At 42.4% G+C, this 15,357-nt stretch overlaps 1 protein-coding gene across 2 annotated transcripts; it reads left to right on the top strand.

Moving 5' to 3' along the window:
• The first annotated feature begins 225 nt into the window (after window positions 1-225).
• Pcdh18 (protocadherin 18) lies at window positions 226-14,264 on the top strand. Of its 2 annotated transcripts, none has more exons than XM_021158539.1 (4): window positions 226-3,166; window positions 3,919-4,004; window positions 4,096-4,259; window positions 12,289-14,264. In XM_021158539.1, the coding sequence occupies exons 1-4, from the start codon at window positions 680-682 to the stop codon at window positions 12,954-12,956; spliced, it is 3,405 nt and encodes a 1,134-aa protein (XP_021014198.1). In that variant the 5' UTR covers window positions 226-679; the 3' UTR covers window positions 12,957-14,264. The 2 variants fall into 2 exon arrangements, with proteins under 2 accessions (XP_021014198.1, XP_021014197.1); XM_021158538.2 differs by having other exon boundaries at window positions 255-3,166; window positions 3,916-4,004; window positions 12,289-13,106.
• The last annotated feature ends 1,093 nt before the right edge of the window (window positions 14,265-15,357 follow it).

Raw genomic sequence — 15,357 nt, 5'->3', positions numbered from 1 at the left:
TTTGTCGTGGCACGCTTGGAGAAAGTGGAGGGAGAGAGAGGAGGGGCGGGGAGGGCTGAACCCCACCCCCGGCCGCGCTCCCGCGCCCCTAGCGGGTCCCCAGCCCGCGCCCGCCACCCTCCTGCTCCCACCCTCCACGCGCGCCCTCCCTCGCTCCGGTGACTCCTGCAGCTTCGGATTTGGAAGCTCGCTGATTGGCTGGAAGCGATTCAACACACGCCAGGCAAAGAGCTTTGTCTGAGTTGAAGTGAAGTTGTAGAGATTTTCAGACTGGAGTCAGCAATCACGGGTGTTTAGTCTGCAGCGGAGCAGAGAAAAGGAAAGGGGGGAAAAATCAAGAATCGCCCGGGAAACACACACTGCAGACTCCGCCAGCACCCTGCAATAGATGGGGACGGAGTCCACGCGGGGAGCCAGGCCCAGGTGACACGCTGCTCCCGGGGCCAGGAGGACCGGCGGCCACCCCTACCAGGAAGGGACTTCACGCTCCTATCTGGAAGTCGCCAAACGGTGTGTATGAAAACTGAAGTTTGCGAGCTGTTAATTGCTGTGTGATTAAGAGTCGCTTTCGAGACTCTGAGACCCGATGTGGCTTAGAGCTCTGAGTGGCTGGGAGGAAGTTGAAGGGATTGCTGGGCTCTTCTAACTCGCCCTGAGAAGGGAATCTAGCAACTGACCAATGCACCGAATGAATACTAAAATGCACTTTAGATTTGCACTTGCACTTCTGATGGCGTTTTTCAGCCACGATGTCCTAGGTAAGAATCTGAAATACAGGATTTATGAGGAGCAGAGGGTCGGATCAGTAATTGCTAGACTATCAGAAGATGTGGCTGATGTTTTATTGAAGCTACCAAATCCTTCTGCTGTTCGTTTTCGAGCCATGCCACGGGGGAATTCTCCTCTTCTGGTCGTAAATGAGAATACCGGAGAAATCAGCATAGGGGCTAAAATTGACCGCGAGCAACTATGCCAAAAAAACTTAAACTGTTCGATAGAGTTTGATGTGCTCACTCTGCCGACCGAGCATCTGCAGCTGTTCCATATTGAAGTGGACGTGCTGGACATTAATGACAATTCCCCCCAATTCTCGAGACCCGTCATTCCCATTGAGATATCGGAGAGCGCAGCAGTTGGGACTCGCATCCCTCTGGACAGTGCGTTCGACCCAGATGTTGGGGAAAATTCCCTTCACACCTACTCGCTCTCTGCTAATGATTATTTTAATATCGAAGTGCGAACCAGGACAGATGGGGCCAAGTACGCTGAACTCATAGTGGTGAAAGAGTTGGATCGGGAGCTGAAGGCTAGCTATGAGCTTCAGCTCACGGCCTCCGACATGGGAGTGCCTCAGAGGTCTGGCTCCTCCATCCTGAAAATCAGCATTTCAGATTCCAACGACAACAGCCCGGCCTTTGAGCAGCCTTCTTACACAATACAACTCTTAGAAAACTCCCCAGTTGGAACCTTGCTCCTTGATCTAAATGCCACTGATCCAGATGAGGGCGCTAATGGGAGAATTGTGTATTCTTTCAGCAGTCATGTGTCTCCCAAAATTATAGAGACTTTTAAGATCGACTCAGAAAAAGGCCACTTGACTCTTTTCAAGCCAGTGGATTATGAAATCACCAAGTCCTATGAGATAGATGTTCAAGCCCAAGATTTGGGTCCCAATTCCATTCCTGCTCATTGCAAAATTATAATTAAGGTTGTGGATGTCAATGACAATAAACCTGAAATTAGCATAAATCTCATGTCTCCTGGAAAAGAGGAAGTATCTTATGTCTTTGAAGGGGATCCCATTGATACATTCGTTGCTATAGTCAGGGTTCAAGACAAGGATTCTGGGCTGAATGGGGAAATAAGCTGTAAGCTTCATGGGCATGGACATTTTAAACTTCAGAAGACATATGAAAATAACTACTTGATCTTGACCAATGCCACTTTGGATAGAGAAAAGAGATCTGAGTATAGTTTGACTGTGATTGCTGAGGACAAGGGAACACCAAGCCTCTCCTCAGTGAGACATTTTACTGTTCAAGTCAATGACATAAATGACAATCCACCTCACTTCCAGAGGAGCCGATATGAATTTGTCATCTCAGAGAATAATTCACCAGGGGCGTATATCACCACAGTTACAGCCACTGATCCAGATCTTGGTGAAAACGGACATGTGACATACACCATTTTGGAGAGTTTTGTCTTGGGAAGTTCCATCACCACGTATGTAACCATTGACCCCTCTAATGGCGCCATCTATGCCCTCAGGATCTTTGATCATGAAGAAGTGAGTCAGATCACTTTTGTGGTGGAAGCCAGGGATGGAGGGAGTCAGAAGCAACTCTCCAGCAACACCACCGTTGTGCTGACCATCATTGATGAGAATGACAATGTCCCTGTGGTTATAGGGCCTGCAATGCACAATAATACTGCAGAAATATCCATCCCCAAAGGAGCTGAAAGTGGTTTTCATGTCACAAGAATAAGGGTGGTCGACAGAGACTCTGGTGCCAATGCTGAATTCAGCTGCTCCATAGTATCTGGTAATGAGGAAAACGTCTTCATCATGGACCCTAGGTCATGTGACATTCATACCAACGTCAGCATGGAATCCATTCCTTCTACGGAATGGGCACTCTCAGTTATCATCCAGGACAAGGGCAGTCCTCCTCTGTACACCAAAGTCCTTCTGAGGTGCATGGTCTTTGACTATGCAGAATCTGTGACAAGCACAGCCATGACCTCTGTCAGCCACGCATCCTTGGATGTGTCCATGATCATAATTATTTCCTTGGGAGCAATTTGTGCGGTGTTGCTGGTTATTATGGTCCTGTTTGCAACGAGGTGTAATAGAGAAAAGAAAGACACCAGATCCTACAACTGCAGGGTGGCAGAATCCACGTACCAGCATCATCCTAAAAGACCATCCAGGCAGATTCACAAAGGAGACATCACACTGGTACCCACCATCAATGGCACTCTGCCCATCAGATCTCACCACAGATCCTCCCCATCTTCATCCCCAACCTTGGAGAGGGGACAAATGGGCAGCCGCCAGAGTCACAACAGTCACCAGTCACTCAACAGTTTGGTGACCATCTCATCAAACCACGTGCCAGAGAATTTTTCATTAGAACTCACCCACGCCACTCCTGCTGTTGAGGTAAGATCAGACACTTACAGGGCCTCGTCAAGCCAGCTGTTGATGTTCAGAGGCTGCACAGTCATCACACCTTTAAGGTTGTCATGGATAGATGACAGTAGGCAGTTCCACTAGAACTCAAGCCACAGGGTGGACCTATCTCAAGTACACAGTCTGGCTTATTTCTATTTTTATAAATAATTCACTTGTGGGTGTTAGGTGTGATGTCTCACACGGGGCCGTTAATCAGAGGCCCTGCACTTCTCAGAGTAAGATGCTGAGACAGGAAAAATAAGACCTAAAGGGACCCAGCTATTCTCATTGTTAAAATTTCTCCTGAGAGATCAACGTCCTAGGTCTGGAGAATCTCAGTCCGATTGCATGCTGTCTTTGGAAAACTTTGTGCAGTTTTCTAGCCTTCTGGCATTGTCTCATTACCTGAGCTAACAGTGTGTTTTACTGAGTTTTTATTTTATTTTTATTTTTTACAGTTTTATCTAAACTGTAAAGGAAGGCAGTTATTTAAAAGTCTTTCAAGCAGGAACAACTCACTTGTGTTTTGAGAGCAGCCAGATCTCTCTGTAATGGATCTTAACTGGGTTTGGTGTCTGGCTGTGCCCTCTTCATGGTCTAGCATAAGTAAAGCCCTGACATATAGAAAGTGTGAGCTTAGCATTCCCTTTTCTTCCTTAATGCACGTGAATGCGTGAGGAGTGTTTTTTTTTTTTTCTTTTTCCCCCAGAAGTCAGTTCTGTCTCTTTGGTTTCCAGCAGGTCTCGCAGCTTCTCTCCATGCTTCACCAGGGGCAATATCAGCCACGGCCAAGTTTTCGAGGAAACAAATATTCCAGGAGCTATAGGTATGAATTACCCTGGTGTCAGCTGCTAAGTCTCGGGTAACTTAAATGCCGAAGAGTAAAAACTGTGTGTTTCTTTCACTGATCTTTCTAGATATGCCCTTCAAGACATGGATAAATTTAGCTTGAAAGACAGTGGCCGTGGAGATAGCGAAGCAGGAGATAGTGATTATGATTTGGGGCGAGATTCTCCGATAGACAGGCTCCTGGGAGAAGGATTCAGTGACCTCTTCCTCACGGATGGGAGAATTCCAGCAGGTAAGAGGGCAGTGATAGCTAAATCTTTATTTTCACAGCTACCACAGAGCCAGGATGATGAGCAGCTTCTCCCGTGCTTCTGTTTCTGCCGTCTTTTTCCTTCACACTAGAAATAGGTAGGATCTCGGCACTATTAGCGGAGGACAAGTGTGAGACATTTAACATTTTTTTCTTCTCAAAATCCACAATAAGCAGTTGGTAGAGAAGGAATGAATATGAAGGCTGAATAGGAGAAGGAAGGGGAGAGAGCACGGAAGGAAGAAGACCAAGCCCCTGCCCCCCTCCCTCCTTCTTATCCAGCTAGTGCCATTGGGCACTCCTGAGCAACTCCAGAAAATTGCTAGGTGCCTGTTTGTATTCAGACAGCCTGTTCGGTGGATAGTGGTGAACTGGACTATAATTTGGAGGATGCATTTCCTGTGATGGGAACCAACTCACAAAATCAAGAGCCTAAAATACACTGGAAAGGGTATATTTTAAGCACTAAAAATAGGCAAAGGAATGTACCTTTGGAGGTGGTGGGCAGAGCGTATTTCATGCCCCCTCTCATTTTGAGTCGGTACAGCATTAGAGGAGGGAAACACACCCAGAGGGGGATTTATAACGCACACAGCCAGGTGGAGGAAATTCTATTAAGTTTCGAATCAATTTTTTCCTTAGTGACTCTTGCCTCTAATTGTGCCCTAGGAACTTGGATCCAACTGAGCAAATGCTGAGAAGATCAGTAGCTGCCCTATTGCTAGGGGCTGTAGAAAGAAATCAACACTTAGGAGTACTGAAGTTTGCCTCTGACTGTCCACACGTCTTAATTCGCTGATTGTCAACCCAATGACTGCCATTCGCAATACACGTAGGAAAAAGGAACAAAACTTTACTAGTGTCTTACTTCCGTCTAATATGAATTTATGTATTTATTTATTTATTTATTTGTAAGGATGAAGAAACTAGGATAGAAAACATGAGAGAATTAACCAGAAATTAATTTGGGGAAATTCAGAAAATAGAGTTTTAGCTCTCATGAGTTATAGGAATCACAGTAGCACTAGCTAACTAGCAGAGGTTCTTACCAGCAGTGCCCTGGGGTATCCTCTGGGCTCAGACTGAGTACTCTGGGTTCATATGGAGTCAGGCTTTGCCATGTTATTCATGGTGCTCGCTGTTGGCTTAATATACATTTCAGTGACTAAGCTCTTACAGTTTAAAGAACATTGATGCTATGCTCATTGGGCTTAGTTATCCTGGTGTTGGTGACATTAGTGTTCTTATGTGGTTTTAGATTTGAAGATTGGAAGTTTATATAGATTATAACAATGTAAACCAGGCAGGTAGGTTTTCCATGGTGGCAATGTGGCAGTGAGATCTGACCCAATTTCCCCACCCTTAATCATTTATCTAGAACATATTTAAAGTAACTAGTGTTTTGCTTTTTAAAAAATTTGTCTAGCTTGTTTGTCCCCCAACCTGTCTCTCTCTCTGCACATGTGCATATATGTTTGCTTTAGTGTGCTCATGGTGGGGGTGAGAAAGTAGTGGCTATCTTCCTCTATTTTCTTTGCCTTGTTGCCTTGAGAGAGAATGTCTTCTTCCAAAGCTCATGGATATAGCTAGCTAGCTGGCCAGCAAGCTTTCAGTGTGCCTGTCTCTGCCCTGAGAGGCACAGGCAGCCATATCATGCTTGCAATGGGTGCTGGCGAATAATCCTCAGATCCTCATACCCTCACCCACTGAACCGACTCCCTGGATACTTATTTGCTTTTATGTTTGAAGACATACCCACCTCTTTGCAACCACTAGATGTTGCTTGTTTAGTTATATGGTTACAAGGCCAGATATTTTATCTCTGGCTAGACAAATGTACAGGAAGGATGTCTAGTTGCAATGAAGCCTACAAGGTGCATAGCAGACTGTATTTCTACAGTCACCCATGGAATCTATTGTTTTCAATGTGTAGGTCAGACCAGTTGGAAGACAAATCTATGAAATAGCTAAAGGAACATATATGCCCCAAGACATCATGCTCAATGACAATTAGTTTTATTATTCTGGCTTATATAATGAAGCAGCTGGTTGAATTTCTATGGTTCTGAGATATGATGATGACAGGGGCCTACACTAGAATAGCAGAATTTCCCAGATTAGGTTATTTCATAAACAAAGACACATGGGCATGGTATCAATATTTCGGTAGACATTTTTAAAAATGCACAGGGTTCACTTGTTGGAATTTTAATTTATCATAGCAATAAAATGGAGAATACAAATACACAGTTCTAAAAAGTCACCTTCCCATTTGTGGATCTACACATTTGAGATTTTTTTTAAGCTCCAAAATAATACAATTTAAATGTTTAACATTAGTGTATTATTTTATGTACTTATGCATTCATTCACTCATTCATTCATTCACTTATTTCTTAATTACAGTCCTGGGAATTGAACTCACAACACAACACAAATCAAAACTTTGCTTTGCGTCTTTGCAATGCTTCTCATCTCTCTCTTTTTTTTTAGAAGATTAAAAGCAGTTATTTTCCATCTTCCCTATATTTCCAAAGTTACCATATTTCCATATATTCCTTGTAGCAGAATTATCTAGTATGTGAATTAAACAATAATCAGTACTAATAGTAATAAATATTAGACAATAAAGAGGTAGGCAAAGTTAAACTATAGAAAACAGTGAATCCTGCCTACTATGTGTCTTTATCAATATTACATAGTTATTTAAAATGATAGACTTCATGTGTGTGTGTGTGTGTGTGTGTGTGCGCGTGCGTGTGTGTGCGCGCGCGCGCACCCATGCACGCATACATGAGCTCAGATGTCTGTGTTTCCAACTAACTATGTCATAGGAGCCATATTTCTACCTCTGTTGCTTTCTACTTCCACATAGGGCTGAACCATTTTCAAGTTTTGGAGCAGTGGGGCATGATCAGTGGCTGGTGATGATACCATTATGTTAGTGTTTTGCTAGCAAGGACTGCCTTGCATACTGAGCATCTACAGAGATAACCACCTTTTCATTAAGAGCATCACTGTGGTGACGCCGTGTCGCTATCCTCCATTCCTCTTCATTCTGGTAACTTCTGCAGGCATGCTAGGGCGTAAAACTTGTGGTCTGCAAAAGTTTCCTACTCAGGAAATACTATGAGCAGAGAAAAATGTCGGTCCACATCTGAATCTTATTAACAGAGCTCAGTACAATTTTCTAAAGTATGTGTATTTTTAGGACGTAAGTGTTGTGTTCCAACTGTTTTTTCTGCATTGATTTGTGAACAAATATAGATCCTGCTGCATTGCATGGCTTACCAAAGGGGTCATTTCTGGTCATTCATCCTTCTAATTCCCACACAAATGTAGGGTTTTGTGTTTTGGTTTTTTTTTTTTCCCTGCTAAACAAACATGCATTTTTATCTGTTGATTCATGTTTGTCAGCTCTTTTTTTTCTTCCCAACTTTAAACTCCAACACTAAACACGGGTGTATAAAGCCTCCATGTTCCCAGTGAAAGCTGTTGACAATAGAAGGTTTGCAAAGGCTCCCCCACCTAGGCTTCTTCTACCTTCCCTGATTGTCTCTGTTTCACTTTTCAGCATCTTCCATCTGTGAGGGCTTCAAATACTCATTATTCATTCTGCTCTCTGTTCTCAGTAGGAGTCTTAGCTGGTTCCCCCCTTCCTTTAGTGGCTCATTTCCTGTAGCAACTGGCAGGCTCCTATTCCAGTTCTTGTGGCCACTCCTACTTTCAAATCTGTACTTCATACAGTTTTCACAACCTTTTCAGAGTGCTTTAACATTCTCTTTTTTTTTTTTTTTTTTTTTTTTTTTTACTCAAAGTCAATCTCTGACTCTCGTTGCTCAGCAACACTGAGTACATCTATTATCTTTGTATTCAAAGTCCACTGAAATGCGCTCTCAGCCTGTTCTCAGTTTTGCCAGTTTTGAATCCTTTGCATCAGGCAGAGAGGCTTTTCTTCCTCCAGCACGCCGATGCTTTGTGCACACTGCCCTTTCTCCATGACAAATGCCTCTTCTTCAATTCCTGTACCCAATTCTGCTTACCTGCTGTCTTTTGAAATAGCAGTCCTCATATCCATTTCTCTTCCTTTCTGGACATTTCCTGAGCATCATCTCATTTGTTCCTTTACCTGGGTGACTCAAATAGCATTTGTTATATTTGGCTTAGAACTAGATTGCAGTCCCATTGACAGCCAGGCACTGAAGTGGCCCCTATTTGATGGGCTCCTCAAGGATAACTTACTAGTTACTCCATAGGTAATGACTTGTTTCAAGCTCTGTCTTATACTCACTGCACTGCCTTCTATCCTATTTGTAAGGTACAGGACACTAATAAAGTTTACAAAGGAGCTAGAATTTCTACCTCTCCTGATCGCCACAAAAACTATCACCTGACAGGGCTTTTAGATAGTCCCAAGAAGAACAGAAGCAATAGGTACTGCTCAGCTTTTCTTGATCCTTGTATACGGGATGAAACATTTTCAGCACTGAAACACACATACACTGTCAAGCAACCAAATCTCAGTGGATAGGAGTGAGATTAGAACACCCATAGCAATGAGTGTACTTTCTTCTGTTTCTCTCCTGGTCCTTTTGATTTCATCATCCCCTCCCCTTTCGTCTTCACTGTCTCCATCTACCTAGTGTTTGCTATCCTTTCTATTAATCTGCCTCCTTATCTTTCTTTTTCAATTTTCATGAGTTTGTGTGTGGTATCCATGTGTGTCTATGGATGTTTGCATGTATGTGGGTATTTGTGTGTAGTGTGTACCCGTCTTAGTTAGGGTTTTGCTGCTGGGAACAGTCACCAATACCAACATAACACTTAAAAGGACTACATTTAATTGGGGCTGGCTTATAGGTTCAGAGGTTCAGTCCATTGTCATCAAGGAGGGAACATGGCAGTGTCCATACAGGCATAATGCAGAGGAGCTGAGAGTTCTAGATGTTCATCTGAAGGCTGCTAGCAGAATAGTGGCTTCCAGGCCGCTAGAACTAGGGTCTTAAAGCCCACATCCACAGTGACACACCTACTCCAACAAGGCCACATCTCCAAATAGTGCCACTCCCTGGGCCAAGCATATACAAACCATCACATTCCACTCTCTGGCTCGCTCAGCTTGCTTTCTTATAGAACTCAGGACTACCGGCCCAGGTAGCTCCACCCACAATAGGCCTCTCACCCTTGATGACTGAGAAAATGCCTTACAGTTGGATCTCATGGAGGGATTTCCTCAAGGGAGGCTTCTTGCTCTGTGAGGACTCTACCTGTGTCAAGTTGACACACAAAACCAGCCAGTACACTACCCATGCACATAGAGTCCTGTAGTAATGCCTGCAATCATCCTCAATAGCTCTCCCATCCCATTCAATGAGGCAGAATCTCACAAGAAACCCAGAGCTTCTGATGTAAGTACTCTAGTTAGCCAGTGTGTTCTTGGGACACCTTGTCTCTACTACCCAAGGCTGGGGTGACAGATGAGCCACCACATTCCCCTGGCATGTTCATCAATTCTGAGGATCCTAAATCCAGCCCTTACACTTTTCCAGCAAGTGCTCTAGTCACTGAGCATGTTTCTAGCTCTCCTTTATGTTTTTAAGTTAATTAATTATAATTAATATGTATATATATATATATATCACCATATACATATATGGTGTTATAAATGCCTTTCACTGTTTAACAACCACTCCTAAGATGTTGGTGTTAGTCATGTGGGCCATGCTGTTCTATTACCTTGCTGCTTACATGCTCAGTGCATTCAGGTTATGTGAAAAGATGCATATGGTCAAGATTCGTAGAGTCCCATGTAATGTTTTCATCCTCATTATAGGAAATCAAAGCCAAGTAAGGCAGTACAGAAAAGATGTCCTTCCTAAGCCTAAAGCCACAGAGCTGAGGGCCAGAACAACAATGCCAGGTCTGTTCTCCTTTCTCTCATCAGGATGGAGGCAGTCAATATCCACAGGCCTCATTTCCATGATCAGAGACTCAGAGGTCAAAGCAGTGGTGTGGAGTGTGGGGTATGTGGTGTGGGTATCGCCACTGTGATAATTCTCTACTGAGAACCCTAGGTGCTGTTTTTAAGGTATACCAGTTGCTTTTCAATACCCTTTGCTGTTTTCTCCACTGGATGAATTAAAACAGGCTTGGAAAATATTTCCATACAGCGTAATACCTGAAGGATGATCATCTAAACCTGAGTTTTATGGAAATCACTCTTTATTCAGATGACTCTCACCACAGCATAATGACACAGTCAGCCCTCGAAGAACAGAGGTCCCTGCCTGGATGCTCTTACACTTCCCCTGGTGTTTTCCTATGCTTTTGAATTTCTAGATTCTTATACTTGAAACCCTTCTCTTATAGCACTTAGTCTCAGTTTTTGATTTTGTTTTATTTTGCCTGTTTTTCTTTCCATTTTTTCCTTTTAAACTAAGAATGGAGGTCCAGAGGGAGCTCAAGACCAAAATTAGCACAGAGGTCAGAGATAAAGAATAGTGACTTCCACACAGTTATAAATCATCTATCCCTTTCTGCTTACTCTCATCCAGAACTGTAGTGCCCATATGCTCTGTGCAGTGCCTTTACCAGACTGTGGGCATAGTACACATAGTAGGCAGTTTGTTTCCCCTAGCAACGAATGTGTGGCATGCCATAACTTCAACAGTGACAAAGCTGGAAATCTGCTCTCAGCAGCTGCATCTACAAACTCAGTATATACCTGTGCTTAGCAACAGTCCTGATTTCTTTTAGATGCAAAGGTTACTTTACATTTTCTATAATTCTGTCCTTGGTCTTAAAATGAAATGGTATTGAAAGGTCCAAGTTTTCTCTGAAGGAAGTGGTTGTCATATGGAATACATTTCATATTTTTGCATATCAATTTTTAATGCGTTTTAGCAACTCTATATACTGAATTTAGGATCCCCTTCTTTTATTTTTCTGCTTTTCTCAGTTGTAGTGGTTTCTATGAGTTTGGCCACTCACATCCCACTAGGGAGCTGGAACATATGGGAAAAATCAAAGAAAGTACTTTTCATATTCTTCAGCTTCCAATGACTTTTTCATGCAATTGAATATTAATGTGTTTAGACCCTAAATAAGTATTTTATATCAGGACAACTCAGGATACCTAAGGTACTGATTCAGAGCACTTAGAATTGCTATTTTAATAGACCAGTGAGTAATGGACACAAACTGTAAGGAAGACAAGATACCCCCAGGATGGGGTGGTACCCAAGGGAGTTCCCCTTCTCTGAGGAGAAGGGATAGGGGGTAGTGCAGGAGGGGCTTTTAAGGGTGGGACTGGGAAGAGGGCATGGAGGGGGTCTGTGAGTGGGATGTAAAATTTTTTTTAAAATGAGAGAGAGGGAGGGAGGGAGAGAGAGAAAGAGGGAGGGAGGGAGGGAGGGAGGAAGGAAGGAAGGAAGGAAGGAAGGAAGGAAGGAAGGAAGGAAGGAAGGAAAGAAAGAAGGAAAAAAGGAAAGAAGGAAGAAAGAGAGAATAATAAGGACACTAACCAGAGAACTGGAGTTTTCAGTGCAGGCCAAGTCCTTATTTTCAAGACAGCAAAAAATACTTTACAGAGATTGCCTGGTGTTATTCAAAACTAAAGAGCTCACCTTCAGCTCTATTTCCAGCTGTTGCTGTTGTACAGTTTATGTTCATCTTTTGTTGGATTACCTAAGCCTTAGCTTTGTTTGTACATGTTCACATATAAATAATGAACTCCTTATTGTATTTCTGAAATTTACTATTGACCACTAAAAATGATTATTTGCTTTCTTTTATTAAACGGAGGACTATAACACAAACATGACATCTGGTCCAGAGAGCCAACATACAACTGAAACATATAACCGTAGTCTATTTAATGTGCCTAACAACAGATTAACATTATGATTCTAGAACAAAACCTCTTTCTACCTTAAGAATAAGATGACATTTCCCATCGCTATGGATGATGCCTTGTTTAATAACGGACTCTCCTTGCTTTGTTTGCTCTCAGCAATGAGGCTATGTACGGAGGAGTGCAGAGTCCTGGGCCACTCTGACCAGTGCTGGATGCCCCCGCTGCCCTCGCCATCCTCTGACTACAGAAGCAACATGTTCATCCCCGGAGAAGAATTCCCAGCTCAACCTCAGCAACAGCATTCTCATCAGGGCCTTGATGATGACAGCCAGCCTGCAGAATCCGGGGAGAAAAAAAAGAGCTTCTCCACCTTTGGGAAGGACTCTGCTAGCGATGAGGATTCGGGAGACTCTAGCACATCATCTCTGCTATCAGAAATGAGCAGTGTGTTCCAGCGCCTTCTCCCCGCATCCCTAGATTCCTATTCTGAATGCAACGAAGGGGATCGCTCCAACTCTCTGGAACGTCGAAAGGGTCCAGCACAGGGCAAAACTGGGGGTTACCCACAAGGGGTTGCGGCCTGGGCAGCCAGCACACATTTTCAGAACCCCACCAGCAGCTCTGGGACCCCTCTGGGGACTCACTCTAGTGTGCAGCCTTCTTCCAAGTGGCTGCCAGCTATGGAGGAGATCCCTGAAAATTATGAGGAAGATGATTTTGACAATGTGCTTAACCATCTCAGCGATGGGAAGCACGAACTCATGGATGCCAGCGAGCTGGTGGCTGAGATCAACAAACTGCTTCAAGATGTCCGCCAGAGCTAGGCGACTTTAGCTGGGTCGTTGTGGTTCCATGCGTGTGGAATTAGGGGACAGGGGAAACCCCGAAAAAAACTGGCGTTGCCAAATAGTTGCATTTATCATAAATGTGTCTGTGTATATTGAATATTAAATACTGTATTTTCGTATGTACACGATGCAAGTGTGATTATTTTAATCTGTATTTTAAAAATACATTTGTACCTTATATTTATGTGTAATTTAACAGACAAATTTTATTTTTTTACTCCCATGACCAACATGTTTTTCCTAATCATGCAGAAATTAGCCACTGTTTGAATCTATATCCTTTTCAACCAAAGTTACTGCTTAGCATAGTTAAGTAGGGGCGGAATTATTAAGCTGTATAAACAGCACCACTAATGCAATGTGCAATTCTTAGTTTCATTAAACGAGGCTACTTCCTTTTCAATCTTTACAAAAAAATATTAAGCATTGTTAGAAACATTGAACAATCTTTCGATTACTATTTTCACTGCTCTTTGTTAACTATGGTAGATCACCTCTTAAGGCAAAATGGAGGACGGAAGTAGACCTATTTTGTACCTAGACGCATCCCGAGGTGTTCCTGGGAAGACAATGGCACGCGAATTCTTCATGGCAGTGATGCTCTAGTCCACGTTGCCTGGCAGTGGCTCCCGTACTTTTTGGTGCACGGCACTGGCTTGATCATGAGAATAATTTTTTTCCAGTCGCAAAATATCTACTTATAAATGAAACTAAACGGTGAATCTGATTTGATCCTTGCCCTATGAAATGTAATCCAATGATGTGGAATCTATGCTCTAAATGAATAACATTAAGTCCCCTACCAGCACGGAGTGTTGATAGACAGAGACAGATATGTCAGTGCTCTGCCCCTCCCGGGTAGTAAACATAATGGATGTATCTGGAACTCTGTGTGCACCTCCCCCTCTTCTCTCATCATACTTGAACATTTGTATCGACTGCATTGTCTCTTTTTTTTTTTTTTGGCTATAATTATTCACCTTTAGCTTTTGTCTCTTGTGCATGCTATCACAGTTTTGCTTGTATTTTTAGCATATGAACATTTATAAAGTCACTTTTTTTTTGTTACTGCAATTTTGTCTGATTTATTGTGTGACAAATGCGAACTTTATTTATTGTGCTGTTATCTCCTATGTGGAATGCCTTGGTAAGTGAGGTCCTTAGTATGACTATTATCATTTATGTCCACGCTTCTATGAATGTTATTTCTATTAATACACTATCTTGATTGTACTCTTCAGAAAAATTTACTGTCAGTGAAAATAAAAGAAAAATTGAAGCCAAGCTAAGGAACTGTCTATAAGGTTAAGTGCTTTGCATGCTTAAAACTCTCCCTAAGGGGCATTCTAAGTTGGGCTTTAAATGACAGGTAGGAAACAGCCAACACCTACACCTGCTCCCTCCTAACACACACACACATGCACACTGGAAAGGGAATGGATCAGAGACCTGTCTGAGAAAGAAAGTAATTGATTGAATATCTTCTGTATTTTCCCTAAATGTATCTGGAGTAAAAGCAAAAAAAAAAAAAAAAAAAAAAAAAAAAAAAAAAATCCAAAAAGAAAAGAAAAAAGAAACACCAAACAAATAAAAAAAACAAAAAAACAAAACTGTTACAACTAGTAACAGATTAAATATTACTCAAGTTACAGAAAACTTTCTCAGAACAGTCACACTAACTCAAGTAAGAAGATAAGGTGATAGATAGACTCACAAGCTTCCAAGTGGCTAAAATACATCCCTCCTCCCTACTGGCAAGGCATTGACATGTTATTTGAAATTACCCTAAAGTGGTAACAAGTAAGATAATTAAATTCTGAAATGAACCCCACATTAAATAGAATGTATTATTTCTTACAGAAGGCCCCTTTGCCTCAAAACGTGGGACCACAACCAGGCAGAATGTCTGGTCTTTTATTTGTTTGTTTGTTTGTTTGTTTAGTGGATCACACACACACTAATGCTAAGCTCATTTAAATACATTTTCCTTTCAACTCCACTTCCTCTCAGTGTATATTATCATGAAGGAAAAGACTTTCATATATAACTTCACTCTTCTTTATTTATAACACCAACAGCAACTGAAGGAGCACAACCAAGAATAAAGACCGCTGAATAATGTGAAATAAATAAAACCCAACATTCCCATGCAAGGCATTCTGTGCTCCCAAACCGTGGGTTCTCCTAATGTCTTCAGCTATTCTCGTTTTCCATGCCCAGAGCTTAAGTGCATATCAGTGCATGATCTCAGATTAACTCTCCTATTCCTTTTCCCAGTCATGTTTTCACAAATACCATGGTGTCTGTTGCATTTCCTGTGGTCTAACATCTTCTCCATTTTAATCTTCTCCCAGTGAGTAGAGTGCCACCTCGGCTT

This window comes from Mus caroli, chromosome 3 (assembly GCF_900094665.2).
Source record: "Mus caroli chromosome 3, CAROLI_EIJ_v1.1, whole genome shotgun sequence".
NCBI lineage: Eukaryota > Metazoa > Chordata > Mammalia > Rodentia > Muridae > Mus > Mus caroli.
Note: the sequence above shows the minus strand (reverse complement) of the source record. Positions and strands in the feature narration are given on the sequence as shown.

Bases quoted from the DNA above. Each gene is read 5' to 3' on its own strand.
- Pcdh18 (XM_021158538.2), top strand. From the start codon at position 680: ATGCACCGAATGAATACTAAAATGCACTTTAGATTTGCACTTGCACTT. The intron at 3,167-3,915 runs GTAAGATCAGAC...TTTGGTTTCCAG, and splicing joins ACGCCACTCCTGCTGTTGAG to CAGGTCTCGCAGCTTCTCTC. The intron at 4,260-12,288 runs GTAAGAGGGCAG...GTTTGCTCTCAG, and splicing joins GGATGGGAGAATTCCAGCAG to CAATGAGGCTATGTACGGAG.